The sequence below is a fragment of the Rhamphochromis sp. 'chilingali' genome (genome assembly GCF_963969265.1).
Source record: "Rhamphochromis sp. 'chilingali' genome assembly, chromosome: 5".
Lineage (NCBI taxonomy): Eukaryota > Metazoa > Chordata > Actinopteri > Cichliformes > Cichlidae > Rhamphochromis > Rhamphochromis sp. 'chilingali'.
Window position 1 is genome coordinate 13,547,463 of NC_137932.1, and position 27,844 is coordinate 13,575,306.

At 39.9% G+C, this 27,844-nt stretch overlaps 3 protein-coding genes across 3 annotated transcripts in view; 2 read left to right on the plus strand and 1 right to left on the minus strand.

The window, feature by feature from the left end:
• Positions 1 to 12,935, plus strand: part of eva1aa (eva-1 homolog A, regulator of programmed cell death a) — a 76,307-nt gene extending 63,372 nt beyond the window's left edge. Inside the window, exons 6-8 of the mRNA XM_080882511.1 lie at positions 5,868 to 6,002; positions 9,483 to 9,665; positions 10,916 to 12,935. Of these exons, the coding sequence (XP_080738637.1) occupies positions 5,868 to 6,002; positions 9,483 to 9,665; positions 10,916 to 11,295 (698 nt within the window). The 3' untranslated portion in view covers positions 11,296 to 12,935. The remainder of the gene's footprint in view (positions 1 to 5,867; positions 6,003 to 9,482; positions 9,666 to 10,915) is intronic.
• Positions 12,936 to 13,573: 638 nt separating this feature from the next.
• Positions 13,574 to 19,201, plus strand: efhc1 (EF-hand domain (C-terminal) containing 1). The gene is made up of 10 exons (XM_080882179.1): positions 13,574 to 13,788; positions 15,525 to 15,746; positions 15,830 to 16,117; positions 16,223 to 16,372; positions 16,607 to 16,793; positions 17,085 to 17,311; positions 17,848 to 17,988; positions 18,246 to 18,459; positions 18,662 to 18,871; positions 18,955 to 19,201. Exons 1-9 carry the CDS (start codon positions 13,723 to 13,725, stop codon positions 18,841 to 18,843), a joined length of 1,677 nt encoding a protein of 558 aa, XP_080738305.1. The 5' UTR covers positions 13,574 to 13,722; the 3' UTR covers positions 18,844 to 18,871; positions 18,955 to 19,201.
• A 221-nt stretch (positions 19,202 to 19,422) lies between these two features.
• Positions 19,423 to 26,805, minus strand: tram2 (translocation associated membrane protein 2). The gene is made up of 11 exons (XM_080882180.1): positions 26,590 to 26,805; positions 24,615 to 24,678; positions 24,306 to 24,415; positions 23,216 to 23,332; positions 23,023 to 23,081; positions 21,969 to 22,053; positions 21,719 to 21,789; positions 21,195 to 21,299; positions 20,753 to 20,893; positions 20,270 to 20,427; positions 19,423 to 20,067 (listed from the first exon to the last, which is right to left on the minus strand). Exons 1-11 carry the CDS (start codon positions 26,707 to 26,709, stop codon positions 19,991 to 19,993), a joined length of 1,107 nt encoding a protein of 368 aa, XP_080738306.1. The 5' UTR covers positions 26,710 to 26,805; the 3' UTR covers positions 19,423 to 19,990.
• Between the last annotated feature and the right edge of the window lie 1,039 nt (positions 26,806 to 27,844).

The window sequence follows — 27,844 nt, forward strand, 5'->3', positions numbered from 1 at the left end:
CTGTTTAAATATCCCACACGGCTGGGATTTGGAAGTTTAACCAATGGTTGTGGTGAAGTGAGAGTGTTCATGTTGAGGTCCCATGCCGGGGCGTCTGTGTGTATGTGTGTTTGCATACATTAGCATTTGTGGGTATCTCACAGCAGAGGGTTGTGTGTTATCCATTAGAGTAAGTGGGGAAAAATTCTACGCAGGGTTTGGGGTTTTGAGCTGTTCCACTCTCTCCATTCTGGAATGCATTCCCAACCCACAGTATCCTGACTCTGGATGCTTTTAGACTGTATCACCTTCATAATGGGTCTTACACAGACTGCATACCTGCATTATTGCATATTAGAAAAGCTTCATCAGGACATGGCCTTCGTTTATTTCGAGCTTTAACAATCCACACTGACAAGATAACTTGACGCAACTTTTTGCATTATTCATTTAAGCATCTGAGCCAAAACATAAAGCAGAAAAGGTTTCTCCGCCCCTCCAAGATGTGAGGTTTGATTCTCAAATTTTCTCAAAGTTTTTTCAAATTCTTAATCTGGTTTTTTTTTTATGTTTTTCTAGGAGAAGGGGAAATACATGCAGTAATTTATTGAAACATCTGAAAGCATACATGGAAATAAAGTACATGAGGCAAAATTCTAACAAGCTTCCCGAGGGACAATAAAAGCTCTTCTCTGGATGTCGCCTGCCCTTTGTCGCATTCCCTATAAAGATGATCCCATACTGCTTACTCAATGTCAGGGTCTGGGAACTCAGGAGGGTAATCCATGATTGATAGTGTTCGACTGTGTGTTTTCCTATGCACGTATGCTTTTACAGCAATATGTTTGAGGATGTTTGTCATGCTCAGAAATTGAGTCATTGCCATTTAGATGCTTTCCAAATGATGCCGCATGTTGGATCGAAATCTGACAGCACTTTTCAATGAGTTTTGGCAAGATCCCCAAAAGCATTGGCTGAAATTCAGCCCCAAACCATGACAGAGCCTCCAGTGTGTATCTCTTGAGTTAGGTGCCTTTTATGCTTGAATGATTCATAGGTCATGTTAGGTGGCCTTACAAACAAATAAAATACCCAAGTCACATAGAAGGACTAGATTGAAAATGAGTGAAAAAGCAGCCAATGTCCAAAGAAAAACTTTGAAAGACATTTAGAAAGACTCAAGAATTATTTTGAGCACAAAGTAAAGTTTAACATCTTTAGGTTCTGTATTTTACAGGTGTGGGAGGCAAAAAGTGGTTGTTTTGTGAAAACTAACCTTTTAGCATGTCTTTGAGCTAATGTAGCATAAAATGTAAATTTACAGCTATTCTGATCTAGAAAGTAAATGTAAGACTTACAGCATGCATCATAAAACAGTCAAGTTGTGTAAATTTGATACCATTTATATTTAATGAACTAAAACCACTGGCATTCTCCTTTATGGATACCACAGTCTCATTGTGCAGTATTTTTGTACACACATGCATGTACACTGCTACTGAACCTAATGGAGTAATATAAGAAATTTGGATTCCTCAAACTCACATAAAAATGGAAGCAGAACCAGGAAAGGTCTTCGGTGTAGACCACCAGTCCCTTGGTAGAGTTCACATTACTGGTGCAAAAGCTGGTCTACTTTGTATAAATAAGACGAGAGTGAGTGTGTTAATCATGCTCACCGACACACGCGCTCTCAATCATGCAAGCACGGGGATATTTAGAAAAAAAAACATAAATTTTCACAGTGTGAGGTCGAAGTAGTACAAACATGGCTGTAAGACCCCAGCTTTGTATTACACTTATGCACTTATGTTGTTTTATACCATTCTTATCTGGAAAATGCAAAATCATGCTGCTTATTGAATACTGGCAGCCTCCCACACTGCTATTAAATGTGCTCTCTCTCTCTCTCTCATTCACACACACACACACACACACACACACACACACACACACACACACACACACACACACACACACACACACACACACACACACACAGTGATACCCAAGCTCAATAAGCTGCTGTCAGCTGGATGGTGTTAGAGTGTTACGCTGTGGGTTGGAGAGAAAGAGCAAAGGGAGGGAGAGGTGGAATGCAATCTCAACACCTTCAGCTTCTGCCCTATTCACCTTGCATGTTATTTTGCAGGAATGCCATTAGCTAAGTGAAAAATGACTGTGTGTGTGTGTATGTGTACGGGTTGGTGGATGGCTTCATGAGTATGTGCATGCAGATGTCTGTCTACATGCCTGCCTGTGTGGGAAGCAGAGACTTGAAAGGACATAATAGAACATTAAAAGCATTTTGTGAATCTGAGTGTCCATAAACATTGAGTTTTTTGAGGCACTGCCTTTATTTGTGTATCAAGTGAAAGTGGAGCCTTAACCAGCACTTTAATGTCGTAGATTAAGTTGGCACTGGCTGTGTGCTGATGAAAACCAGACGTTTTTGCTCAGACTTCCTACACACATGCACACGTGTGCGTGCACATTGTGTCAGTCGACTGGTTCTTTTGAAGAGTCCATTTAAGAAAAATGTATTACCCAATCTGTTATGTGTTTTGCCATCTAACCGTGTTTATTATCCATTATACAACAGATTAAAGAGTCAAGCTATTTTTGAAATGATAAATATCTCATTTGAAACAAACTCTGGAAGTTTCTGACACGGGAAACGACTCCCATCTCTATGCAGTGTCTCCATGTCTATTTTACAGTTTCTTGCGCTCATTTTTGGGGTCAAATTTTAGGCGGCTGAAGCTGACCAACCATCAAGGATGCCCTTAAACAATACCTCAAACATCTAGTCTTCAGCAGTCTCCCGTCTAAACCCATAAAGGCAAAAGTATGTGCAAATTATTGGCCGAGGTCTTTGAGATTTACTATGGTTTAATATTTCATTATATCCCTTCTGGCTTATAGGGCTTTGTCCCAACTGTGTTCTGCAATGGTCAGCATATGGCTCACAAACACAGACACATACAGACATGCACACACTCTCTGGCCTGCAGAGCCCAGTGAAAACAAAGCTGGGCTCTGCCAGTGTAAACACAGCCCATTGTTAAGGGCACTCTTTCCCGCCTCGTATCTTCGCTCCCTGTGGCGATCCAGGGCTCTGAGAGGTACAGTTCTGGGACAGATCCCATGTAACAGAGTTATATTAAGAAGTTCGAGGACTCATTTGCTCCACATTTATGTGACCATGTCATTATAACGAAGGCTGGAGAGTGTGATTTATGTGCTGGGTTTCGCTCCCTTGCACTCCTCTGTCTCTCTTTTACTGATTTAGTTTAAATGCTTGGCTCCTTAAGCGTGGTTTGCGGTCGCTTATTTTGAGGGGTTTTAGCTTTTTGACACTTATTTTTAGAAAGGCAGCAGTCAATATACTATACTATACTGTACCGTTTTTTGTTAGCAAATAAAGTGTACAGAAAAACTTGGCAGACTATTGTTTTGGATGATTGATGGACTGTGTGTGCATGTGCATTGGCCAGGTAATGCATCCGATTACATAGTCTTTTGTTAGTGAGGAAAATGCATGTTTCACAGTGTGTATAAGCCACATTGTCCCCTCTTCAGCTATGACTCTGGTCCACATGTGCAGCCAATTAGGACCAATCAGAAGCCTATAATAAGGGCGTGGCATGGCACCACGGCAACATGGCAGTGGGGGAGTTGTAAAGCCCTGTGATTAGTGTGTCAGACTGATGAGAAGGAACAAGGGAACCTGCCAGGCCAAATCTCACTTCTTAATTTTGCTTTTTTTTTTTATATCCTCTCAGTTTGACCCAACCAAACCAGGTTAGTTTGGGCTTCTAAGTCTGATTTTTAAAAATCTTTTCTGTTGACAGATCACACACGAGATAACACAATTATATAAAGTTTTTTACAGATATGAAAATCTTATTTTCACTTTTCTACTCAAGCATTCAAAGTGCTTTAAATAACATTTTTCATTCATCATTCACACACAAATTTATACAAATGCTTTCTATCTAACATTCACACATCAGGAGCAGCACTGATTTCAGTATTTTGCCCAAGAATATGTAAAAATACAAATATACATGTATGTTTATACAACTGGTGAGAAACTACATTGCTAATGGTCTTCTTTAAACTGAAACAAAGATCAGAAATCATATACTGGTTGTTACTTGATGTTGAGGAGGTTAAAGTCAGACCTGTTAGATCCAAGTCCTCCAGGAACAAGAGCTGTTGAAACTACTTTAAGTGCAGTCTTTAAACTGCTGTAAGAAAAACGTCTTTTTCATGTCTATTGCTCTCTCTGTTTAATTGTCAGAAGTTAAAATGGTATTGATTGTACAGGGTGGGCCATTTATATGGATACACCGTAATAACATGGGAATGGCTGGTGATATTAAAGTCCTGTTTGTGGCACATTAGTATATGTGAGGGGGCAAGATGGGTGGTGACCATGGTGGCCATTTAGAAGTCGGCCATCTTGGATACATTTGTTTTTTAAATAGGAAGAGGGCCATGTGACACATCAAACTTATTGGTAATGTCACAAGAAAAACAATGGAGTGCTTGGATTCAATGTAACTTTATTCTTTCATGAGTTATTTACAAGTTTCTGACCACATTTCCGTGTTAAGACTCACATTTTTTCCGTGTTGTCTCATTCTTCTTTGATGCACGGCACAAAAATCTACCAAGTCAACCTTAAGAAAATGGTTTGCATATTAATTTGGTCTTAAACACCATAAATGCATCCTGCAAAGTAGAGGCAACATACTGGTTTACTTAAGCAGCCATATCCTCCATCTTTATTTATTGCTTCTTCAAAGAGAGCTCTTTGTCTGCTTAATTGTCCTGTTGTGGAAGAACAGGTTTAGTACGAAGATCATGTAACTGTGGCCACCAGCATTTCTTATCAGACAGTACTGTCCAATATCCGATAAAGGCAAAATGTCACAGTATAATTACACAAATTGTATCATGCAATCTTTTCATCATTGCCTACAACTGGAAAAATGTGCACAAGCCGAAAGCAGCATCCAGTGCAACGGGGGAGTGTGGCCTGCTCTGCTCCTTCCTGTGCTTTGATTGGCTCTTGGATCACTGCCAAAATACGTCTCTGGTAATTTGATCAGCGTGTTTATCGTCGTCCTTTAAACAAATGCTGAATTTTTACCCCAATTTTCATGTCATAATTTTACTATTAGTACTGATGATCTCCCGGGGGGAAAAAGCAGCAGATTTGTCTTTGTGGCCGTTGTTCGCAAACAACAGTGAAAATGCAAGAATGACCAACAGCTGGACAGACAGTCATCTGTTCAGCTGTGAATGGTCAGCCAGTCTGACAGAGCGGACAAACACGGTGACCGGAGCACGGCTCGGCCTCCGAAACCACATGTGAGCCGGCAGGAATGTATAGCCCAGTAGGTTTGTGTCTGGGTGAAACTTCCTTGACTAACAGGACACTGTTAGGTTGGGGGGTTGTGATGGCGGGGGCAGCGTAACTTTTGGGAACTTGCATGCATGGTCCGGAAGAGTGTGTGAATCATGGCCACAACGCTGTCTGACACCGTCGGTGACAGCATACTCTTGAGTATGTTTACCTTTGTTTGACTCCTAATGAAATGAATCAGCAGTTGATGTGAGTCTTAATCCTTATCAACAACAGCAACAAATACGACAGACTGCACAGCTGTGTGCACTAGAGGGTAGAGAAGAAGATAGTTCTGATCAAAAACTGGTTGCTTTGAAAATATAATCCAGTATATTGCTTTACAAATACTGCATTGCCCTTTACCTCCTTTACCTACAAATACTCCAATACTGCATTGTCTAATTATGCTCTGTTCTGTCTTTCTTTTCCCTAAACACCCCTTCCTTGCTTTACTTCCTTCTCTTTGTAGTCCCAAAGAAGTTGCTCCACGAGCAGGGCCCCAGACCACCAGCCTACCACCCAGCACCCAGCGCCCATGACCCTAACATAGTGGGAGACAGCCCTCCTGAGGGGAGCTCAGTCAAAAGCCCTGACACTGTTCCAGGTGAGACAAATGACAACTATAGTGTATAAGCTCATACACTCTCACCCCCCACCCCCCCATGAAATGTAGTTAACGCTAAACAGGTTTGAGGCCTCTTGAGCATCAGACCTTGATCTAATTCAGGTCTTAAGTCAGAGCGTGGTTGTGTGCGTTTTCAAAGTAACACAAGTTCAACTGTTTCCATATGGATCCTTTCTGATTGATGGTACTCACAATATACTCCTTCCCAACAACCAATGATTGCACTGCATGTACAACAACCTAAGTCAGGCTTTCAAATTCCCAGAGAATGAATGACCAAGAACAACGGAATGAGAGAATGAAAAAGAATAGACGCCAGCAAGAAAGAAACTTAACCCTCCTGCCATCCTTTAAAAAACTCACACCCATCACCCTAGGGACCATTCTCAGCCACGCCATAAAAAGACCATATATCCATATTTTATTCCACTTTAAATTAGCCAACCTTGTAAAACTACTTCTCCCTGAAATATTCATGTAAAGTTTTAATTATATTTTCGTTGTTTTAACCCTTCAAATCCCAGTGTTATTACATGAGCGCCCTGTGTTATAAGCCCCAAAAACCAAAAAACGAAACTAAATATTTCCACAAAAAACCAGTTGAAGTAATATGTGATTGTCATTATAAGTAGGCCTTTAGATGGACCAAAGATTGGCACCAACATACATTTTGACCTGCCATTATTTTTTTTGCATTTTTTTTGCAATTTAAAAATTAAAACTTCAAGGCCCTGAGTCTTCATTGACATCCAAGAAAAGAAGAAAAAATAAAATCATATGATGATAATTTGGGGTTGAAAAATAGTGTTTATAATGGAAGTCAATGGGCAGAAAATGGTCCCCAGGGTGATGGGTGTGGGGATTTCTGCTGCTCAGCCATTTTAGGCTGATTTAAGGAATTCACACTGGAATATTAACATTGACAGGTAAAAACTATCCTGTGGCAAGTTTGGTTATATTCCACTGAACACAGTGAAAATGGCAGCCATTTAACACATAGCAGTGGCACAAAAAGGTCCCAAGAAGGCAGGAAGGTTAAACAAAGCTTTATTCATGAGCAATGGTGGCCTGCATCCAGCACACTAATTACTCTGCTAGGCTACTGGCACTGTGCTGATTAGGAGGATAGAAGAATGAATGAGCAGTTAAGAGAGGTAGAGGACAGAAGACGTGTGCTGTAGCGCTGACGGTTCCTGATGCATGAATTTCTCCTCCTTATTGCCACGAATGTACGCACTGCTCAAAAACTAACTCTGGAATAACCTTTTTTGTGAGATTGTGTGATAGCAGATAAAACAGGGCGAAGACGAGGTTTTCAAAAGAAATATTCAACCAAATAAAGATGTGATTCACTGTAAATTCAGGTGCCTTGTTCTTCTTACTTTAGCATTTCTCTTTAGTTAATGTTAGACTGCACAAAATGATGGGTATGTTGACATAGATTGAATCTTTTTGCTTGATCACCAAAGGTAGCCATGCAGACAGCAAAGGCTCCAGGAAGTCACTGCCCTCTGCCAAAAAATAGTCCAGGAAGTGGCATACCATAAAAACACTACTTACTGTATTTACTATATAACACAAGTGAGTACATGCATAATTGAAGAGGCAGATTTGAACTTTTAGACTAATGCACCACTAATAAACTACTTGTATCCATTTGCTTCCCATCATAAGCTAATAAGGATATTTATATTAATCATACATGGATTAATATAAATATTAATTTTCTCATTCAATTTTGATTTCTCAGATTTTAAAAGCTTTGTGTGTTGTACTACTGCCTTGATAAATTATGCCTTTTCTATCGCTGTTATCATATATTCCTCACTCTGTACACTTATGTGCTTGTTACTATAATTCAGCAAAACTATGTGATGCTTAAGACCATGATATCATAGCTTTTAGAGGAATACCATTATATATATAAACATGGATTTCGAATGCAGTCTTGTTTATTTCCTATCCTTGCAAAATTGGTTTTATGTGTACAAGTTAAAATACAGCTTTGTAAACATCATATGGCACAAACACAAACACTGAACTTTTTATTGTCTCCATCTTTGGTTCCAGCTGCTTCTTGATGTGGCATTGCTGCTGTGCAGTTCACACAGATTACTTGACTTTTCTTTTTCCATTTATTTCATTGAAGTCAAGCTCTTTCTTTGTGCATTGCACGACATGATCTTAGGTTGAATTCACTGGGATGTCGTGTTAACACACACCTGAACACACTGGACCAATGAACTGACAACACTTTTGTTTTTATAGAGGTGCTAACACTTGCTGACTGTCAGTTAATGAAGTGCATTTGATTAGCAATATCTGGCTGGTATGTATGCTCTTATTGCCTAAGGAAGTAAGAAGGGTGTCTTTAGTTTCCCACAGGAATGCTAGTCCTCTGAACACAAATGTATTGTTTCGTAGAGACAACAGTATAACAACAACGTATTTTATATTTTCATTGATAATGTGACAAAAGTTGTCTGTTTTCTGTGAGTTGAGACAGATTGCGGTTGAACGTTAGCTCATGTGTGCAACATAGCCGTAGGTCCAGGTGGAAGCATTTACCTCATCAGCGAGCACTTCCAGTATAAACTGCATTTATCAGATAAAGAGAGCCCGACACACCTTAGAGACTCTACAATTAGAGGTCATTCCTGCGTGTGACAAATCACCAGAGTATGCTTACCTTCATTGACAAAAGAAATAAAGCATGTAAAAATGACTATGCAACCACACACACAGAGAGAGAGAGCTCAGGTCACTAAACTAAATGCTTCTGTTTATTTTGACTGTCTGAGGTTTGGTTGCTTTTTTTCAGTGGAGCTAAACTTGCAGTAGTTCCACGCTACCCCATAAACAACTATGTCAGGTAAACTAAAGGCAGCTGTAACATGAGTATGAATCCCCATAATTAATTCATGGTGCTCCTGTTTTCTCTCTCTTTCACACACTCTCTTTGCAGTGAGTGCACAACAAAACCCAGCTGGTAAACACTGAAAGAAGTAAAAAAAAAAAGAAAAATCTAGAGCAGGAAGTAGTCGTTCCCATCTATAAATAGAAACATTTTTTCTAAGATTTTGGGAAGCTTTTGAAATGTCTCCAGAGTACAAACTTTTCCATGTGGTTCTCTGTTTCTTAATGACCTGAGTCAGAATGAATTACAGAAAAGGATGTCGTGTTATCTTCTGAATCACAAAGCTCCCTGTGAATGTGTACGTGTGTGCGTGTATGTGTGTCTTATGCGTGACGCATCTTTTTAGAAAATTTATGCGATAAAATCTCCCCCAAACCACTGTGAGACTGTAGGCGACTGAGACTGATGTCATTACAATGAATCAGCAACAGCAGATTCTGGATTTACTGTAAAAGCATCACCATCATAATGTAACTGTACATGTAGCTGCTGTAAACTACTCATTGTGTACTCATGTCCTGTTAATTTACATTTTTTTCCAGAAAGGAAGAAACCCAGGGAGACCAACGCCGACGAGGAAAAGTCTTTTGAAAACGGAAAAGGAGGAGAAGAAAGAGAAGAAAGTCCATTGCGTCCCCCGGACATGAATCCCATCATCAACTCAACATCGAGTGGCAACATGGCCCTCATTAGTAACGCATTGGCAGCCTACACTTACATATCAGGTCGGGTAACATTGTTCTGAAATCTACTGTAACATCACATGTGTAGCGTAATCTCTGGCAGTTAGACTTTTAGAGCTCTTAACTGCATCTGCTTAGGGAGTAGCCACACAGTGTAAAGGTTAATGCATTCACCTTGCAGCCTGGATAAATGGGAGGGGTGCACCAGGAAGGGTATCCGGCGTAAAATCTGTGCCGAATCGAAATATGCAGATCCAACCGCTGTGGCGGCCCCTCGGGAAATAAAGGGGCGGACGAAAGAAACTTGATCTCTTTGGGAAAGAGATACAGTTCCACCGCAGGGATTCTTGTTGCTCTGTTAGCAAACAATAAGGCTGGATCTCTGTGTTCAAGAGCATTATCAGCTCCTGGTTGCTTCTTGGCCCATGAGATTAGTGACCACGGGATTGCACTGCATGGATTGATGTGTGTAAAATCCCCGTTTCCCATTTCTTCTCACTAATAGGTGGGTAAATGTGGGCCAGAGGATGTAAGCAGCGATAATGTCTCTATACATTACACAGTGTGGGTCACCAGCTCTAAGCAGCTGCTAAAACAGTCACTGAAATAGTTTGCCTGTTTCCTGCTATAAACAGTTTATACATAGTGAAATGTGCAGCACAGAAGGTCAGATAAATACACAAGGCATGCAGTGAACATGAGCTCAGGTGGTTACTTAGATCACTTAGCTTTTAGCTTTCTCTAAAGGTTTCCTCAGAATGCAAAAAAGGTTGCATGTTAGGATTTCAAGAAAAATTCTCAACGTCTTAATGGTAAAAGAGAAATGAAATTGATTATATTAATGAACAATAATATAAACAGAAGTGTCTGCAGTTGAGCTGGATGCATTCAAAATGCAAATGCAAAGTACCTGCATGCAAAATGCAAGGAAGACATGAAGGATTCAAAGCTGAAAATGGCATTCATTCATTGAAAAGGGAGAGCCGTTCTCGTCTCGTACTAATGGAGCTAGAGTCACTTTGGTTTTTTCAGTGGGGAAACACAGACCCCATCAGAGCTGTGACATCTGCTGAAGATGAAAACCAGGAGTAGCAGAATCTGTAAGACATCTTAACTAAACCAAGCCACGTGAACACTTGCTGTGCAGACAATGTTCATTACACTGAGTGAAATGCATCTGACTAAACAGGTCAGGAAAAAATAAGAAACCCAGTGAGAAAGACTCAGCTTAGTGTTCGACACATTTTCCTCATAAAGTCAACTAACAATTTCCAATTTCTCTTGTACAACAGATCACCCAGAGAGGGCTGCACTATTCTTTGTCTGTGGTGTGTGTTTGGGCCTCTTCCTCACCCTCTTCGCCCTGGTAGTACAGATCTCCTGTCGCACCGACTGCCAGCCCCGCCAGCGGCCTCCCGCCAAGAAACGACCGCGTCCTCCCGACTCATCCTCCGATTCCAGCGACTCGGACTCAGACTGGGACACCACCTCAGATCTGTCGGCGCGGAGACACCGGCGCTTTGAGCGTACGCTCAACATGAATGTGTTCACGTCGGCGGAGGAGCTGGAAAGAGCGCAGAGGCTTGAGGAAAGGGAGCGAATCATCCGGGAGATCTGGATGAACGGACAGCCGGACATCCCAGGGACACGGAGCCTCAATCGGTATTACTGAGGACTGCAGAGGGATGATTGATAGGCGGCTTACTTGACTCAAACAAAAATTTAGAACACACTTGGGTTGGAGTGGAAAGGGACAAGGCCTCGATGAAGCTTTATAAGCATGAATGCAAAAGCAGCTGGACTCTTACTGATGAGAAAAGTGGAAGGTACTGCAGACTTTTAAAGAAAGTCCTCCTTCTCTGCTGATTTGCATATTCCTCTGGGTATCATAAGCTATTCCCCTTTTGAGTAAAACAATAAGCTCCCTTTCTGTATGGTAAGCTTACCTCTTGGCTGGAGGAAGCAAGAGGTGAAAGGCTGCACTGCCTTGCCCATGACCTCCGCAGGCCTTTTTGAAGTGGGGATTTATGGGTTAGCTGCCTTAGACATACATAGGCCTGCAGAGACTACATGGTGACTGAAGGACCAAGGCCTCAGACAGGTCTGTTTATACAGAACCCCAGGCAGCTGGAAGAGACTGTGACACTTACAGCTTTATGCTCTGTACCCTCCAGTATTCAAGTGTGAACTTTAGCAGAGGGGTAGCATAAAGCAAGTGCACTTGACAATGTAAGATAATCTTTCCACAGTGAATAACCATGCTGCCTTTTGAGCTTTATAAAACCAAAAGATATTTTTGTGGGAATTCATCTCAGCCCTTCTGAAATATATTTTAAAATATTTAATAGTTTATTAATGTTGCGTATTTTTGTTGTCAAGTATGGTTTATTATGAGATATTTTTATACTTGGCGAAGGTTGTCTGGTCTAGCACCTCAGGGATGCAATCCTAGTGTTTCTGTGTTTGGTTGATGTTTGTTTTGGTTGTTTTTTGGCTATTAAGAAGGGGATCGGCCCATTTAAACCGCTGTGCCAGCATTTAAAGAGAAGAACTAGAAAAATCATATAAAGAGCCTCAAAGAGGTTTTAGTGATTTTTAAACCTTATTTTTGATACAGTATGTTTAACTCACAGTGCAGTGCCTTTTCCAACTGTTACATCTCTTTGTCAGAAATGAAGCTGATGAGTCTCTCTGTAACTGGTCAAATTATTTATTGATTGGAAATCATACATTCATCTCGTTGTATGCATATTCCCTTTGCTGAGGTGGACCATGTGTAAAAGCTGAATGTGTCTGTTAAACATTGCACTTCTCCCCAGATGTAAATGTGCATTACCAGTAAGTGCCAATTTCTATCAGTGACTTTGCTACAAAATATTTTTATGGTCTTGTCTCGTGACAGATGTGTGAATTTCAGGTCTTGCGCCATCTGTGTATTCATTTCAAAGATGCTAAACAGATGCCCGTGGAAACCAGCGCTGCAGAAAGTGGCGAATTATGTCGCCACTTTAATCTTATAACCAGTTGTCAGTCCAGTTCTGCTCGTGCTTCCCTGACTTCAAGCGTAGAGTTAGTTTTCATAAATCAGTTTGGTATTTTTGTGAGCGTAATTAAAGAGTAAACAGGACATATTAAGGTCATTTTCACAACACTCCCTCCACCATACATACAGTACACCCTGCACTTCTCCTGTTTTTTTGTTTGTTTTCTAACAAGGATATTTGTTGTGTTTAATTTTGAATGGGATTAAAATGTGCCAATAACTGGTGATGTGAGAGACCAAAATATGACTCCTGTGCTTGGAATAAACTGTGTTAAAAAAAAATAACATGTCTTTTTTTTTTCCTTCTGCACTTTCTTCTGAAAAAAACACGCTGCAACTGTGTACACTGACCTATATTTTTGAATTTAAGACTATATTGTGAGTGTCAGGAGAAAGAAGACGCTTTAGCCCAATTCCAGTACTGAGAATACAGTGAGTTCATACATAATACGGATTTACACAAGGAGGTCATAGACAGCATGAAGGAGAACTTGTGAGCCAGCGGCTCACTGGATCTGTAAGATTTGTTATTGAGCGCCACCTTGTGATGAAGATAGATCTCTACAGTGTGTTTTAATGCAGCACATAAGGAGTGAAGTTATGACTGCAAATCACTTTGGCTAGCTATACAAAGTCAGCACAGCTATATAGATAAATGCATTGTTTTATTGGATATAACATAAAAAAATACTTAAAATAAAAATGCAAATTAAAAAAATAGAAACTATAACAACTTAATATCATGTTATTATATTGTATTTTATGTTTGCCGTGTTTATTCCTTTGTGTTTGTGTTTGCCGCTGTGAATTTCAGTATTTCCATGGGGTTTTTACCGCGAAATTAAATCTGTTTTAGGAAATATTTGCTTTGTTTCCACTGAGACGCTCCTGTCGTTACCATGGATACTATAAACTTACCACCGTGAGAGCTCTCGTGCAATTTTACACACCAACGAAAACGGCTGTTAAATCCACAAATTACACAATTCCCACTGCTAACATCTTGTGCAGAGGAGGAAATCTTTTTAAAAAAAATAAAAAATATCAAGACTGGAAATGTCTTATAGCGGGAACAGCCACGGACTACCATTTTTACCGGGATATACATTTCGAGATGTGACGGTAAGAATATGATTAAACAAAACTATAGGGTTTGCTTAGTAGTTTGAAACATTAACGATTGACAGAATTTTAAATTTTTTTTTTTTTTTTTTTTTTTGAAGGTGGTGGGGGGGGGGGGGGGGGGGGGTATTTGTCGATTATTTTTTTAATAATGCAGGTGTCTTCTTACATTCCTCCACTTGTTAGGTTGTGTTGCTAAGGTACTAGCCAGCTCTCGAGTGACCTTTAAAACATCTCTAAATGTTCTCTAAAGAGTCTTTGATAAAGTTATTTTATTTTACCAAGCCCTAATAAAAATGAACAGCAATGCTTTGAATCATAATAACACATAATTATTATTTTTTTTATAAAATTAACAAATTCACTGTTGACAGTTAACACAGAGAGAATTTATCTGTATTTATTTATTTATTCTTGCTTTACTTTAGGGATGTTATTGTTATTTTGTTTTCCTACAGGCATACTTGATCTACAGTACTGTTCAGTAGTCTTGAGCCACCCCTCGGAAATGAAAAATGGGTGCAAGAATGTATTGGAACAGGTGCAAACATACATGGGAATACAGTACTGAAGGCAAAAACAGAGTTTGTACAATTCTAATCACCTTGAAAGTCAATATTTGGTCTGAGCACCTTTATTCTTCAACACAAACAGAACTCTTAGGCAACAATGCTTGTCATTTCTTTAAGTAGTCTTCGTGAATAGTTCCCCAGGCCTCTTGGACGACATTTAAAAATCTTCTTTGGATTCTAGCTGCCTTTTGTTACATTAACAGGGGTGGTAGCTCAGGAGGTAGCGCAAGTCATCTACTAATTGGACAGTTAGTGGTTTGATCCCCGGCTACAAGTATGGCCAAATATCCTTGGGTAAGATACTAACCCCAAGTAGCTCTCCAATGTGAGTGATTGGTTTATAGAAAGCACTTGGGTGGATGATGTTGGATTGTAGGGAATAGAAAAATGCCATTTAAAAAATTATCAGAACACTTAGGTCTGGACTCTGGGGAGGCCAGTCTATCACAGATTGTGCTACCTTGTGTGTTTTTCTATCCAGTTATGCCTTCACCGCATTGGAAGTGTGTTTTGGCAAAAAGAAAAAAGAAAAAAAAGGTTTCGGCAATTTTATGGATTGACATGATTGATCAAAATCGGTTCATAATTCAATTAATTTTGACACCGCTGTCTGAAATTCAGCCCCTAACCACGACAGACCTCCACTGCGATTTACTCATGGGTGCCTAATAAACTGTGTTACTGTATTATGGGAACAGATGATGTGTTTTTGTGACGGTATACTAGTAAGATAACTAGAGATATATTTTTAGATCGGTATGTTGTACAGTTTTCTGCTATGTGTAGACAACACAAGGTCATTGCTTGAAGTAGGTGTCTTTTTTAATGCTTCAGTCATTCATAGGTCAATGTCAAGTGGGTTAACAATTAAAGAATTCCTCTAAAAATGGTCAGGAACAAGGACTTGAATTAAAATCCTTGAAAAAGCAGCCAAAAGAACAATGTGAAAAGACCTTAAGAAAGCCTGGAGAATTATTGGCTACTTGGAACAAAATATACACAATGGGTGGCTCAAGACTTGCACAGACTACTGTAACATTGGACAGAACACTCCCATATTGGTATTTAAGTGTAAACTGCATCAATTAGTGATAAGTGCTTCATGTAATTACGTTTCTGTCTGTATTTACCTGAGCTAATTTATTTCTTCCTCTGTGTTTGCAGAAGTCAGCCTTCCATCGACCCCAAACTCTGAGCTATAGGAATGGCTATGCTCTGCCCCGACGTCCCACTGTGGGCATTGGCAACAACCCTCTTTTATCAGAGCAGCTCACTCAACAAGAGATTAGTGAGTTAGCCTTCGAGACACCTGACCTTACTTATTGCGCCTTTGGTAAAAGAGTACATGAAGACTTCATCCCTGCTCATGTGGCCCTTGACAAGAAGGTCTGGTAACACCTATAGTTGTAAAACTCATAAAAACATAAAGATTCCTCATCTGTTATTCATCACTACCACCTGTCTTGCAGGCGCTGCGCTACTATGGATATTTTATGGAGGCTATCTTGTATTCTCCTGAAGAGCAGTACCGTGTGCGCCCTGTGGTAATTTACTATTACCTAGAGGATGACAGCATTTGCATCATCGAGCCCACAGTAGAGAACTCTGGGATACCACAGGGAAAGCGGATCAAACGCCACCAGTTGCCCAAGAATGAACGTGGAGAGCATTACCATTGGAAAGATCTCAACCTTGGTATGGACCTGGACGTGTATGGGGTCAAATACCGCATCACCCAGTGTGATACCTTTACTAAGGTACAACCTTATGTGTTTGAATGCTGTGGAAATGAAACTATGCATTAGAAGTCTGCTGTTATAAATACACTTCCTGTGTGTTCTGATCTCTCATTCTTCATACAGGAATTCATGGAAAGTGAAGGCATGATTGTAAATGACCCTGAGCCAATGCCAGCGGATCCTTACATCATCCGTCGTGAAAACCCTCCACCGTGTCACACTACACCTTCCACATTTGATAATTTGCACAAGTTTCTCAACATGGACCGCAAGGTGAATGAAATTCAGTCCTTTACAAGCTGACTGTGTAACATTTATCACGTTTAGCACTGTCACATCACAGCAACGTCCAAGGTTTGAATCCACCGATCTTGATTTGTGTTAGAGTTCTAATAAGTGCTAGAAATTAAATTCCTTCATGGGGTATCCCTGCCATAAAATAAATGGCAGATATAATAGAGGCATGCCTGTATTTGTAGTTTCATTCTTCTACACTTTTTTGGTTAGGTGTTACGCTTCTTCACTCTGTGGGATGATGCTGACTCTCTGTATGGGGAGTCCAGGCCTGTTACCATTCACTATTACCTGGTGGATGATACAGTGGAGGTCGCAGAGGTCCACCAACCGAACAGCGGCCTGGATCCCTTCCCCATCCTGATGCGGAGGCAGAGACTACCCAAAAAGATCAAATCAGGTTTGATGCAGTACTGTGTGTTGGTTAAATGTGCATTTAACCGATTTGATTTGATACAGTGCAGTAAAGCGAGTTATGTCATCAGTTATGTTTTTTTTCTTGCCTACTTTATGTATGACATAAACGACTTTATGCAATGATGACAAAAATGATGACATGTTATGTAAAAAGATTAATTACACTGGCTTCTACAAAGTACTCGGTTTTCTAGATACATCAAAAATACACAGAGACTGTGATAATATTTTGTATATTTAATTTTGACATTGTTGTACTCTTGTTTATTTGTAGAGAACTTCCCCAGCGCAGTGATGGAGGTCTCAAAGCAAGAGGTGGATGAGTATTACTCCCCAAAAGACTTCCAGGTGGGTCAAAGGATGAAACTACTGGGGCGCAACTTCCTGCTTTATGACTGTGATGGCTTCACTAAAGAATATTACCAGAAGAACCACCCGGAAATGGAGATGAAGTCCATAGAGATACCAAAGAAGGTTGATATGCCTCAAGACTGGAAGAAGGTAAATTGAACTGTATATTTAACCTATTTTTGTTTTTTATGTTGGAACAATTTTAATTTAAACTGAAGCCCATCTTGGAATGGGATTACACCAGACAAAACAATTATAAACTACATCCATCTGTGAATTTGACGTTCATTATAATGTCAGCGATACACACACATCTTATACAGTGATGACGCATCATACTGACAGAATCTGTCTGCAGATAGTCATATAAACACCCGATAAAGCTCTAAAAACTACCTTTGAGGTAGTTTCTGCTATAGTAAGTGTCTCAAGGACCTAATTTTGCCATGATTGCATACACACAGACAGATTCAGAAGGTAAAAAACAATTCCAGCCATGCTGTCAGAGCTAGACTGTATCACTGAGGAGGCATGCTTTATACCGCTTTAAGCCAGACCAATTCAAAGTGATAGGAAGGCAATAGTAGCTCAGTTAAGCAGATGGACTACAGCAGCAGAAGTGTATATGTTTTTGTACATTTGTGTCTATTTCCTTCTCTCTTTCTCCATGCTGTCCATCCTTACAGATAGTTCCTCCCTACAATGGTTTTGGTTCACTTGAGGATTCTCTTCAGAATTGTTTGCGTCTGATTCCCGAGCCTCCCAAAGTGAACGTGGTAAAGATGCTAGAGAACGACCATAAAGTGTTGCGCTACAGTGCCAGACTGGTGAGCAACATTTAGCAGAGCATTTGTAGCAGTTCAAAAGAACTGAATCACTGAAAGTTACCAAAAGTAGACCATTCTAATGAGATTAAAAAAGCCCAGCCTTGCTCCTCATTCTGCAATGGACAGGGTTTGCTCAGAAACACTGATTAGAGACATTTTTACTCCTCAGTAAAAATTTAGTTAAAAAAGGGGTGATTATGCAAAAAGCTATTTTTTATTTTTACACCTTGGTTAAGCCCACCTATGTTGCATTCCAGGACTCCCAGAATCCTGAAGATGAAGACCGCCGTTTCATCCTGTCCTACTTCCTGTCAAATGACATGATCAGCATTTTTGAAAAGACCACACGCAACTCTGGTGTCATTGGTGGAAAATTTCTGGAAAAGTCTCGTGTCCCCAAGCCAGGCTCTACTGTAGACAAACCTGCGTACTACTCACCTGCAGACTTCGCTATCGGGGCCACTGTGGAAGGTAACAGCTGAAATCCTATGTTAATCAGGACTGGGAAAACAAACATGCCACTATCCCAACTTCTTTTAAGCGTGTTTCTGACTTAAATTGAAAATGATTATATATTCCTTTTTTATACAGTAACATTTCTCAGTTATGACATTTTAAATGTTATCTTTAGTATAATATCAAGATTATAAAATTTACCTTTGCCCGCTTTCAGTTTTTGGTCACCGCTTTGTGTTGACTGATGCCGACCACTATGTGCTCAAATACTTGGAGTCTAACTGGAGTGACATCCCTTCCAAGACGCTGGATTCTTTGCGGCAGAAGCTGGGTGTGGAAATTCTAACTACCCAGCCACCTGACCAAGATGGGAAAGACTATACCAGCCATTTAGACTAAATTATTTGTCAATGATACCTTTGTGCAGGTAGGTATCTCTTTGGAAAAAATAAATGCTAATTAGTTCATGCTCATCTTAATTGCCAACCCCCCCTCCTTTCTCATTGGCAGGTGAAGCAACAGAGCCGTTTCTTTGATGTGAAGACATTCCTTATTTCAGAGTTCTTCTGCAATAAATCTACTGTAAATCAAAGCCTTTACTAAAATTTCCTTGACAATTAAACAATCAACATGACACCTTTCAAGTGATACCTTACAGTGAGACAAATGATAAATACAGCGACCTTTTGTTGTTGCTTTAAAATGAACCTTATGGCGTCTCTAATGAGGAGACTTCAAATTTGTCCATTCACACACCATAAATTCCAACAAGTGATTATTCTTTTTTTTTTTTTTTGTAGTTTTGTTTTAAACACATGTGGTGCATAAAATGTAAACCAGCTGAAAAGACCTCAGATGCAAAACCTATATCAGAAAAAATCTCATTATTTAATAAAGAAATTAAAAAAAAAAAAAAAGGAAAAAAAAGAAAAAAAAAAAGAAAACATGAAATAGCATGCGGTAATATCCAACATACATATTTAATGCATATTTGTTAAGTGACCAGTGACAGTTGCATGATTTCGACAGTAAGCTCATATCATACTTTATCATCAGTAACGCTTTTCTGCTCCAGCAGACCAGAATAGAAAACAAGCAAAGCCGGCTCAATGGCAAGAGCTGCAATATCTCACAATGCTACAACCAATACAGTACTTGTGTATGAGGACTAATCAACACGTTCAGCATGGACATACACATTAAAATGTGCCACACACTGCGTTCACTTTACTTTTGAATTCCCTCTGCATTCAATGGTGTGCTTCAGGGTGGGATCACAGGCTTTGTGGATGTATATAAAAAAAATAAAATAAAAAAAAATACTGATATGATGAGAAGAGAAAATGTCTGTTGGGGCTCAAGGGGTTTCCTTGGATTTCATTTTCCAGCATTCAAGCCTAAGTCTGTAGCGACTGAGTCCCCGTGGCATCTCAGGAAATACACATCCAGAAGCTTGATGACCAGTGGCTATCAGCTTCGCTGCGGTGCTGATGAGAAGCCTTGGCCAGGGCTAAGGTCTCCTGTTTAGGCCAGTCAGTTTGTTATCTTAAGGGGATTTGAGTTTCTTTGTCCGAGGAGAGGCTCCGTTCTCAGCTTTAAGAACTCCATTTTCATGGTGACCAACTGCCAGGCAGAGAAGGGAGAAATCAGTACCTCTGTTAATGCAGCACATGTAGGAATCGGTGTGATAAAGATAAATGAAGAAAGCAGAAATGACAGCAGAGAAGAGACAAATGCTAAGTCTCATTTCCTTTTTCTTTTGCAAGTATTTAACAGGTAATGCACGTGAAATATGAAAGCCAGCAGAGCAGGTGTTTAAACTCACGTGAATCTCTTTTTAGTGGCCTTAGGGGTTGTTTTGCAGCAGACTTCTTGCGAACAGCCTGCTCGTGTCTGAACTCCCTCCAGCGCCTCAGCTGGAAGCGAATAAACTTCCAGAGTAGCCACGATTGAGTTAAACATACCAACAGTAGAACGGTCATCCTGAAAGGGCCAAAGGAAAGAACAAAAACAAACGTGTGCTCGTAAAAATGGGCGATTGTGTTGCAAAATGTTAAAACATATGATGCTAATGTATGATATTTTTAATAGCCTAAATAAAATATCTAAATTCCTTCCTGGCTCCTATACATCCTCCTCAAAATGAATGATGCAAAACAATACAAAACTGAACACTAGAAGGGCACAATGTAATTATACTTTTATGTTGTTTCTGTAGCTCTAAACAGTTCTTACAGTACCAGAAAATAAATCATTATCCACAGATGTTGGACATTGCTCTTTTTTTCCCTCTCTCAATATAACTCACCTTATCAACACAGTGTTGAAGTTCCCCATCTCCAGGTCCAGCCCCTGATACTCACGAGCCAAACCAAACCCCACTGCCAGGAACATCAGGGTCAGCGTAGACATCCGCGTAAACACGAAGCTGACCGCCCACAGATCAAACCTGGGGGAGGACACACAGCGAGGTTGGGCCCAGAGAAAGGAAAAGGAAAAAAAAAAAAAAGCTGCTGAGATGATCAGTTCAAGGTAGTGGTTATCATAAGAACACTGTAATATTATTGTGTACTGTAAAACTATCCGAGTCAAAAGGTGAACAACGCTGAAAACACATGATGCTGTTGCTTACGAACAAAAACACTGAAGTTTATTTTTAAAAGGTCGCACTGTTGGGCTTGATCTACTTCTATCTCATTCCTTTATCAAGTAAAACCTGCTGAAGCCTCTTCGCAGGTAAGATAGCTTACATTTTCTGGTGGTTCTCATCAGTGAAATACAGGAGTCTGGCGATGTGGAAGCCCAACTCTGACACGTACTGCAGGAAGAGGAGTACCAGACCCACACGACTTAAACTAGGCAGGAAAGAGGAGACACAAAGTCGAGAGATTAGGTGATAAAAGGAAATCATCTAAGCAGCCCGAGCATCTTGCAACTTGCAACTCGGGAGTCACCGTGAAGTGCAGCTGGACACTTATTTTGAGCCATTATCTAAAATAACTGAATCACCAGTACAGTTTGATCTGACTTAACCCTGAAATATCTAAAAATCTTTATGTTTTTCCCTCACAGATTTCAAATCAAGGTTCTTTGAGTGCCACGTTTCTCCCTTACATCCCTGCTGACAAAAGAAACACTAAGTTGAGCAGCAGAGTGAAAATTGCTGCTGCAAAGAATTTAAAAGACCTCGAAATGACTCAAATACCAAGCATTTAGTGAGTCTTCTCTACTCACACCTTTGGATTTTACTGGCCAACTTCAAAGGGATTCTTACTTTAACAAATAGGCTGCAGAGATGTGGAGCAAATACAGGCAGATGTACTGGAGCTGGCGAGAAATCTCCTCCTGGAAAACAAACAGCCTTTATTTGCAAATGATTTTAAAGCTTGACACCTTTCTCCACCTCTCCGTCCTTTTCCAACTTTGTCTAATGCACATGCAGAATATACATGAGCCCAAGTATAAACAGAGCTTATCTAATCACACTTTAGAACTCCTCCAGTTTCAAGGACTCTCCAACTGACCTTGCGGACTTTCTGGAAGTAGAGCTCTGGCAAGGCATGGAGCCAGTAGGCAAGCTGAGTGAGGTAGAAAAACTTCACCTGAAACCTGGACCAGACACACACAGACAGGCATGGGTAAGACAGAGGGAGAAGCACATAATCTACATCCTGCCTCACTGATTGTTTCGCCTTAGTTTTATTATATAATTAGGACTATGGTCAAAAAAACAAAACAAAAAAAACAACAAGCTTGTAGACAGCCAAATTATCGTGTTTCTGCAGCAAAATTGATGATCCCCACTTCTGAAAAAGAAACCCTAAAAGGCTCCTACTTTGCACAAATGCATAATGCTCTTTCTCTCCTGGAGCTTTTTACTAGGTGCCTTCCCATCTTTGAAAAACGTCCAGCTGTGATAACCACATAAACTCAGGGCCTTCTTGATATGTTCTTCTGTTTTCCTGGCCACTGTATCTGTGGGCATGGTGTTCACTCTGTGTTGTAGCGTCCTGATGACACCCAGTTTGTGTTCCACTGGATGTTGAGAGTCAAACCTTAAATATTGATCTGTATGCGTTGGTTTACAGTACACATTTGTATACTACCATTATCATATTTTAATAATGATTATAGCTAATAACCTCTTATTCTTATTCTCCCTGGTTATTTTGATAAATGCCACCACAAAAAGTCAGGCAGCAGAGACTCCACCAAGTAAAACTGGTTGGAGAATCAGAGTTTCAAAATAATTTGAAATATTAAGTGGGCTTAGATTAAATAGCTTTAATACACTTTATTTATTTAACAGCCAAAATTAAATATAACGTGATGCACAAACTCATTCTGTCAATTTGCCTTAACCATCTGAAGATCATTTCCACTCAGGTCCACACCCAGGCCAAAAACCAAACCCCAAAATAATCAAAATCTGGCAGCAGCATCAAGATAAGAGTATCAGAAGAGGAAAGGTTATGATAGATTGCTGTATTGGTATTGTGTCTCACTCCTAATAAACATGACATTTGTTAGCTACAGTTAGTGTTTTATGGTTAAATTAATATATATAAATATATATACCTGAGATGTACATGAGGATAGTTCTCCCAAAGGGTGCTGGGATGCAGGAGATATCCTTCCTGTGTGAAGAAATTAGAACACTTATACTATTAATACTATTATCTATTAATGTGCGCGTGTGAGCGCCTGTTTTAAGAATATGTGCGGCATTTCCTTCACTAGGAAGTTGTCGCTTGAATGCAGTCTCACTCACTGTAATGAGGATGTAGAAACTCCACACACTAGACACCAAGTGAAACACGCAAAGTTGACCCGACTCATTAAACTTGGTGTTCTTGCTCTTGGAGAGGTGAAGACGTCTGTTCACTTTCTGCAACATGAACCATAACAACAGGACGCGTGAATGAGGTTAGATCCCGGCAATAACGGGTGGCATGTTGACTCTGGCGTTTGTCATGCACAAGGAAGTGTTACAGGATTACCGTAAGGAGGACAAAATAAAAAATAAAAAATGACAGAAGCTATTTATGGCTGCTACTTTAAACACTTGCCTGAAGAAGTATTCCTTTCAAGACACGCTGGAAACCGTGGTGATGTTGCGAAAATAACACCCGATCCTTTTCGCTGGCCTATTTCTAAACAATGACCAAATACTAACCTGGCTCTCCCGCCATCCCCCCACATCAATCTGTTTAAGCTCTTTTGTTTAAAATATTCATAACTGGCATGTGTGGGTTTTTTTTTTTTTTCATGTGGTTTCTTTTAAACTGACACAATGAGAGCATTTGGATGCAAACACCATGAGATGAAACAGCACATATCCTGGTTTCAGTATATGGCACGCATCTTCCTCATTATAATATCATGTTTTTGAAACAGTAAAGAGGCTAATACTGTGCACTGAAGGGGTTTTTTAAGCTAATCAGTTCAAAGCCTGGATGACTACACTGAAAACAGTAATATTCTGATTATTTTAAAGCTTCTTTATGGTCTTGGAAAGATTTATGTAACTTGGTACAACCTGGTCATAACCTGTAGTGTTCTCCTTCATTTAACCAATGAGTAGAATGTGTATATAGTGGTTAATGAATCTTTATGTGGGTTTTATTGGGGCAGTGCTTTTGTGGCAATGGGTACCTTATGGCGCTTCCTTTCCAAAAACCTTTCTACTAAATTATTAAGAATTTACATACCCAGAACAAAAACATTTTCCCTCATTTTAATTACCTACTCATTTTTTAATCTTTTTTAAATCTGTCTGCTGGAAATAATCAGCATATGTTTCAGACAAAAGAAACACACCAAAAAGCTGAGGCATTGTAAAACAGTAAAAAGATGCTTACATCCAGAAGATATTCCTGCACTACTGCGTGGAGGATGATGGCGATGAAGAAATAGAACAGGATGGTGGCACAGTCCTTCCATCCGTAATGGTACAACGTCACCTCTCCCTCTAAAAACACACACAGGAGATATGAAACACACATAGGATGTTATTTATCAGGGGTGTGTTAAACATCCTGGAAGAACATCCAGCTTCAATAATACCGTGACGCAGAGGAAAAGGTACGGAAGAAGTGAAACTCCATGAGTCAAAGGTTAATAGAGGCTGAATGAAAGTAAGCACGTAATCAAAATCTGGCTCTTCGTACCTGACGACAACGTGGTGACGTTGTACTGAGGCTGAATGAACAGTATGGCCGTCTTTGCTGTTGCCTGGAAATTAGACGAGACGTCAGCAGCAGCATAGTTCAGCGAACCTGCCTGAGTGCAACCTCAAGAATGTGGGCTTCCAAGTAGAGCAAACACAAGTCAGTCTTTCCTTCATAAAGGATTTTTGACAACCCCCACCCACATCCCCTTGCAGTGTTGTAACACCTTTTTTTCTTAATCGGGTTGTCATCTACTGAAGTACAATAGCCATATCAGTTTAACATATAGTCAATAAACTTGCTATATATATATATATATATATATATATATATATATATATATATATATATATATATAGCTAGCAAGTGGGTGTGTGAGATTAAGGAAATAGCCTTATCAGTATAGCAGAGCTGTCACACAGTCACACATCTGGTGTCATAACTTCCTCATGAGAACTGATTTCTAAGATGTCCTTCTAAAAAAAAATAATTAAAAAAATAGAATGGCAGAGGTTTTTGTTTTAACCCAGTATAAACCTTATTTCAAAACAAAGCCATACCTGCCTGCAAGCACCTGTTACAGGTTGCTGAGTGTGATCCAGGATCCGATTGTTATATTCAGATGATCCAGATTTCAACATGCATACAGCAAATACTTTTGATTATTCCTGTCACTAATATATATATATATATATATATATATATATATATATATATATATATATATATATATAAAAAACAAAAACATGTTTTGTTCTATTTGTTTGTTTTTTACTACCGTTTCCCGCATGCTAAATTCTGACCTTAACACATATGATTAAGCAAAGTGAAAAAAAATGAAACCACAGCCCCCCTCCTACTCCTCACCCCAAGAGACCTTGTTGGTCCCCTGATACCAGTTTGGGCGCCACAGTGAAACAAGTCGCCAGTTATTCCCTGTGGATGGAGGCTACTGGTGACATGTCATCAAAATTTAACATAACTGACTACATGTAGAGCACTCTCGTTCTCTTTTTTTCCAGTAATGAAAAAAATAAAGGAAATCCCCTATTTTTTTTCCCCTCTTCGATCAGCTGTGTAATCACAGCCAGGGTTCCGTTTTGAAACTTTACTAAATGTCCAGGCGGTGGCTGCCTGGGAGTGTTTGTGCTCACGCAGAAGGAAGAACTACTACACGAATAATCTATTTAATTATTTCACTAAAGGTCAGCGGTGAAATCCCTTCAGGTCAAAGCGTGTTAAGAGCAGCTGACCCCCCCGGGTCACAGCAGCAAATATTGAGACGTGGCAGTTAACTAGTGGCGTCAAGACACTGACAAATAGTCAGACAGCTTCCGTTCACGACTTTCAAAATAAAACGGCTGGCAGCGGAAGTTTGTTGGAACTCATAGGAAGGAAAGTCGTTGCTTTTAATTTGAATACAGGAAAGGCTTTAACACCCATTTTATTTTAGAAATGTCTGGTAACTGACAATTGCAAAAACAATTGCTTGCAAAGAGTTTTTGCTGTGAAAGACACTGTCATGCGATTAAACGGTCATGTAGCTTTGCTACCCAAGTCAAGTGTTTAGGTTTTACCCAGATTCTAGAAACTTAAAGACAAGACAAAAGGAAACTTTCAACATGTAAAGCAATAATACGAAAACGCTGTAGTTTGTGCACAGCTGCTTTTTTAAACCCGTTTCCTCCTACCTTAAGAGCAACGCATAGATTGTTACTTTGACTGCGACCAGAGCAACATTTTTTTCCTTCCTCAAACTTGTAAAATTTAAAACACAAAAACAGCACGAACGACAAACCCGCGAAACTGATAACAGCTAAATTAACAGGCAATCTTATGAGCAACCGTTTCTACAAAGCGGGAATCGCTTTAAGTGGGATTTCAAGTTAGAGCTTAGAGTTTGCCGCAGGCTTTGCCATCTTAAAACAGCTGAGGGAGACGAGAGAAGGAAAAAAGGAATGTGAGTTCATCTCACCTCAAACATCAGTCCAATCAGAATGAAAATCACCAAACCGAATACGATGTCAGCATGGTTTTGAATTAAGAACTCCTGGCTGAAGAAAGGGTAGCTCTTATTTCTTCGGCGAAATGCCATGTCAACACAATGGACTTTTCCCTTCTGTTTTAAAAATCAGAATTTTTCTGACTACGAAGTTCAGTGAGTTAACTTTCTCGGCGACGTACGCATGCGCGTCGTCTTAAAGGGCCAGAGCCATAAATACCTTCTTTGGGTCGATTTACACAAAGTTAGATTCAGTCTGCCTTGTCAGACTCATTATAACCACTTTTGCAGCTGCATGCAGAATTGGCATAAAATGTTGTGCAAAAGTCTTGAGCTATCCCTGTTTTCTTTGTATTTTGCTTCCAAGGAGCCATATTTTCTTGCATCATTTGGTAAATGGTAAATGGCCTGTATTTGTATAGCGCTTTACTAGTCCCTAAGTACCCCAAAGCGCTTCACACAACCAGTCATCCACCCATTCACACACTGGTGATGGCAAGCTACATTGTAGCCACAGCCACCCTGGGGCGCACTGACAGAGGCTGCCGGACACTGGCGCCACCACCAGTAGGCAACGGGTGAAGTGTCTCGCCCAAGGACACAACGACCGAGACTGTCCAAGCCGGGGCTCGAATCGGCAACCTTCCGATTACAAGGCGAACTCCCAACTCTTGAGCAATAGTTTTTCCGTGTTCTCTGAAGGTCTTTAAAGTTTTTCACTCATTTTCATTATCAAACTGTTTTCAGAGGAATGTAGATAACAGAAAACTAAGCAAAGAACCTAGTTTAAATTGTATCTTTAGGGACTTTGTTACTAGCAGCCTGCGTAATTTGCTCCTTTAGTTTCTTTAGTTTAAATCTAAAAAAAAAAAAAAAAAAAAAGGCAACGACAACATAGTGGACAAAATTGTATTTTTGCAGCACCAACATGATTCCCAAAGCCTTATTAGTGTTGGCTTTGGCACATCTTGATTTATGTGCAGTATGTTCTTAAATAAATCTGAGGACAAATACAGGACAAAAGAATCTCCAGCAGATGAAGTGTATCTGAATGTTATGCCCTTAAGAGGTGGGGTGGAATTCAACACAGGACTTAAGAGATTAATCAGGCCCTTCAGCGGATCCATCTACAATTCAGTTCAGTTCAGTTGCCTCAAGGCACTTTATATTGTGAAGTAAAGTGCCTGTAATTATAAGAAAGACATGCTGTGGAATGGAGCCAGAGATT

Excerpts from the sequence above, each read along its gene's own strand:
- efhc1 (XM_080882179.1), top strand. The coding sequence starts at position 13,723 with ATGTCTTATAGCGGGAACAGCCACGGACTACCATTTTTACCGGGATAT. Across the intron at positions 16,794-17,084 it reads ACCCAAAAAGATCAAATCAG|AGAACTTCCCCAGCGCAGTG; the intron begins GTTTGATGCAGT and ends GTTTATTTGTAG. Across the intron at positions 17,312-17,847 it reads TGCCTCAAGACTGGAAGAAG|ATAGTTCCTCCCTACAATGG; the intron begins GTAAATTGAACT and ends CCATCCTTACAG.
- tram2 (XM_080882180.1), bottom strand. The coding sequence starts at position 26,709 with ATGGCATTTCGCCGAAGAAATAAGAGCTACCCTTTCTTCAGCCAGGAG. Across the intron at positions 24,416-24,614 it reads CGTCACCACGTTGTCGTCAG|AGGGAGAGGTGACGTTGTAC; the intron begins GTACGAAGAGCC and ends GTGTGTTTTTAG. Across the intron at positions 20,894-21,194 it reads GATGAGAACCACCAGAAAAT|GTTTGATCTGTGGGCGGTCA; the intron begins GTAAGCTATCTT and ends GTCCTCCCCCAG.